The 3,852-nt window shown below is 28.3% G+C and overlaps 1 protein-coding gene across 2 annotated transcripts; it reads left to right on the plus strand.

Annotated features, from left to right (window-relative positions):
• Positions 1-2,253: 2,253 nt before the first annotated feature.
• On the plus strand, positions 2,254-3,449 carry LOC107883890. 2 transcript variants are annotated; one of them, XM_029489488.1, is made up of 3 exons: positions 2,254-2,371; positions 2,449-3,142; positions 3,201-3,449. In XM_029489488.1, exons 2-3 carry the CDS (start codon positions 2,693-2,695, stop codon positions 3,426-3,428), a joined length of 678 nt encoding a protein of 225 aa, XP_029345348.1. In that variant the 5' UTR covers positions 2,254-2,371; positions 2,449-2,692; the 3' UTR covers positions 3,429-3,449. The 2 variants fall into 2 exon arrangements, with proteins under 2 accessions (XP_029345348.1, XP_016660295.1); XM_016804806.2 differs by lacking the exon at positions 2,254-2,371 and having other exon boundaries at positions 2,437-3,142.
• The last annotated feature ends 403 nt before the right edge of the window (positions 3,450-3,852 follow it).

The following is a 3,852-nucleotide window of genomic DNA, read 5'->3' on the forward strand; positions in this document are numbered from 1 at the left end:
GATGCGCCAGTGTGCGCATGTTTAACCCGAAGGCGGCAGTGACGCAGGTGCACACCGACGCGTAGTGCAGTGGCACTGTCGGGTATTCTGCTACAAGCAGAGTTGGGCAAAATTTTATCTAGATAATTATTCGAATAAATATTTATTCGAATAAAAAATTATTCGAATGATTTTTTTTCAATTATTCGAATAAAAAATTATTCGAATGATTTTCATAACTAATTATTCGAATAAATAATTATTCGAATAATTTTCATACCTAATTATTCGAATAAAAAATTATTCGAATAATTTTCATACCTAGTTATTCGAATAAAAAATTATTCGATTAATTTCCAAACGTTATTATTCGAATGAAAAATTATTCGAATAATTTCCAAACGTTATTGTTCGAATAAAAAATTATTCGGATAATTTTCAAACGTTATTATTCAAATAAAAATTATTTTGATAATTTCAAAACGTCCTCGAATACGAGGAGCATATTATAGCCATAGCGTGATCATCTGTACGGCATACTAGAATATTGTTTTATTTCATTAGGCATTAGCACATGCACATGCCATACACGATACACCCAAATACCATTTAGTTTTTGGATATAGACATGTAGCTATTATTGTATATAATATTATATATTATAGGTACTATAAGTTACATACTCGTATGTTGTCTTTCATATTTATAAGTTCAAATATAGAAATCTACACAAAAATATAAAGGTATAGGCTTGTAGCTATACAAATTATCTGTTTCATATTATGATATCTAAACATCGAAAATGTGGTTTATCAGAATGATGTACTTTGTACTGCGTAAACTTTAAAGATTATCTTATGATATTACTTGTGTCATGTTGCCTCATTAGTTGTTCTATGCGCGAGTGTATGAATGTGTGACAGTGGTGTTTAGTTTAATTTAAAATATCAATTTATTTTAATATGAATTCCTTGAATGTACGTAGCGAAGATTCAATAATCTCAACACAAAAGTCAACCGAGGATAATACTGAAGTGTCTGAAATTACTGATTCTATTATGTCCATTTTAGATGGTAAGTTTTTTAAAATAAAATCTAAAATAGACAAAAATAAAGTAATCGCTACATGCGTATAACATGTGAGCCACGTCATGTTGAAATAAAAGGATCATTATCTTCAACGTCCAATTTTAAATCTCATCTCAAAAGAAGACATGATCAATCCGTTATTGATTCATATGAAAATTATTTATCAGAAAAACGATTAAAAATCAAGGATAATGATAATGCAGTTAGTAGAGTACATCGTGATAAATATACCCAAGACCAATTTGACAAAGATGTTACCAATTTTATTATACATTCAATGGTCCCATTAAGAACTGTAGAAAACCCATTTTTCAAAAAAATATTTGAAAATATTGGAATCACTAAAAAAAATTAATGTTCCTAGTCGACGAAATTTTGGGAGAAAAATACACAATTTGTTCGAAGACAATAAAGAAAAAATTATAAATGACATTAAGAATATAAAATATGTATGTACGACAACTGATGTATGGTCATCAAAAAAAAAGAAGTTTTTTGGGCGTAACATAAATACATTGGATCGATGTCGATAATTTCGAACGGCGATCATCGAGTTTGGCTTGTCGCAGATTTCGTGGAACGCATAGTTATGATAGAATTGGTGATATATTACAAGACATACATTTAGAATACAATTTGGATTCTAATAAGGTTAGTAATATTATTAATAATTTAATAGTAATATAATATTTTAATACTTTTGTATGCATACTACAGTGAAGCCTCTGTAGGTATACATAGATATAAATCATAGGAGGGTGAAGGGGCTTACAACATACAATTATGAAAATAATTGTTTTAATTCAATGATTTATTAAGATTTTTAGTTTAGTGAATGGCTGCTTATAGTGCCTAAATAAAAATAATTTAAATACAAGTATCGTTAATATTTTCCCTATTTACTAATTTATAGATAATCGCAACAATAACTGACAATGGTAGTAATTTTGTCAAGGCGTTTAAAGCGTTTGGTGTTAAATTAACTCACTTTGATAATGTTGAAGATAGTGTATAAGTATATGAAAATATAGATTTATGTAGTGATGCACCGGTAGATAGCCAGGGACGGGACGATGAACAAATAACTTATAATTCAGCAGAAACAACAGAGGAACTTGAAAATAGTCCATGGCTACCTCGACATTTAAGATGTTGTGCTCATACATTGAGCCTTTTTGTTACAACTGATTTAATTAAAACTATTCGATCACCGCAAAACTCACAACTAAATGAAATACACACTTCGGTTATGAAAAAGTGTACATTATTATGGAATGCTTCATATAGGCCAAAATCTGCTGAGGTAAATTTTTTGTGTTTTACGGTATCATTTATTTTTATATTGTTTAATAATCACAAATTGACACTCAATTTTTTTAGATCATATTACAGACATTGGGTCATCAATTATCAAGACCTGGAGATACGCGTTGGAATTCTTTATATGACTCTTTAAAACAAATTTTAAAAAATAAGAAGAAAAATTGTGAGTTATTCGAAGCATTGGGATTAAAGAATAGCATGTTAAAAGATTCGGAGTATATCTATATAGATTATAGATGAACATTTGAAATGCGTCGGTCCTTTAGCAGAGGCATTAGATATTCTCCAAGGCGAAAATAATATGTTTTATGGTTTTGTTTTGCCAGTCATATTTAGTTTACGCCTTAAAGTTCAAAATGTATTGCTAAATGATTGGAAATATTGTGAACCTTTAGTGAATAGTATTCTTACAAGTATTACAAAAAGGTTTTCTAATTTAGTAAATTTAAATACAATTGAAGCAGATAACGCTGCAATTGCTGCACTGTCCCATCCTAACTTTAAAAACCGTTGGCTAAGTTGCATTGACTCTTCACATATTGATCGACTTCATAAAATATTTAATACAGCTGTAGCTAATAAAATAGAAGAAATAAATATTATGTCATCAACGGATTCAGAATCAACGGAATTGTGGTATACACAATCAAATGAGGAATCTCACGATTTTTTTAACTTTGACCCATTAGTGAGCACTGGCAGTAATGTTCAACAAAGAAGACGCTCTGCAACATCAGAGGACGAAATACAGGTACATTAGTATACCTAAATTGTAATTTAATAATTATTACTCGACTTTTAAATTTTAGATCGTACAATTTTTCAACAAATTATCTCAAGATCTGTCAATACTTCAGCAGTATCCACCAATCAAAGAAATATTTTTATGCTATAATACGCCACTGCCGTCATCAGCTCCGGTCGAAAGATTAGTTTCATATGCAACCATGACCAATTTACCAAAATCCAACAAGCTATCGGATGATATGTTTGAAGAGAGGGTTATTTTAAAATCTAATTTAAAAATGCAGTCATAACTGTTATAAGTTATAACTAATAAGTATAATATATTGTTAATATTGAATTATAATTATAATTAGTTACTTACTATTATTAGACTTATTTATCGAAATTTAAAATTTGCTATATTTATTTATTTTCATTTTTGCTAAAATTAATTATTTACATTTTTGTTATTACTATTTACTACTATTTATAATTGTTGTAATTATTACGAAATAATATTTATATTATAATATTACTAAATTATTATTAAAAAAAATATATCAAATTCTTTACTTTCTTCTATAGATTTATATCTGTTAATATTTTTACATTTTTCTGAATAAAATAACATTTACAATCATCATCATGTAATTTAAAATACAATGCCAACTATTTTTTTAATTACCAACGCTATGGTCAGGCGGTCAGGGGTGGATCTTAAATATTTTGATAGGG

Source organism: Acyrthosiphon pisum, chromosome A2, assembly GCF_005508785.2.
Source record: "Acyrthosiphon pisum isolate AL4f chromosome A2, pea_aphid_22Mar2018_4r6ur, whole genome shotgun sequence".
Classification (NCBI taxonomy): Eukaryota; Metazoa; Arthropoda; class Insecta; order Hemiptera; family Aphididae; genus Acyrthosiphon; species Acyrthosiphon pisum.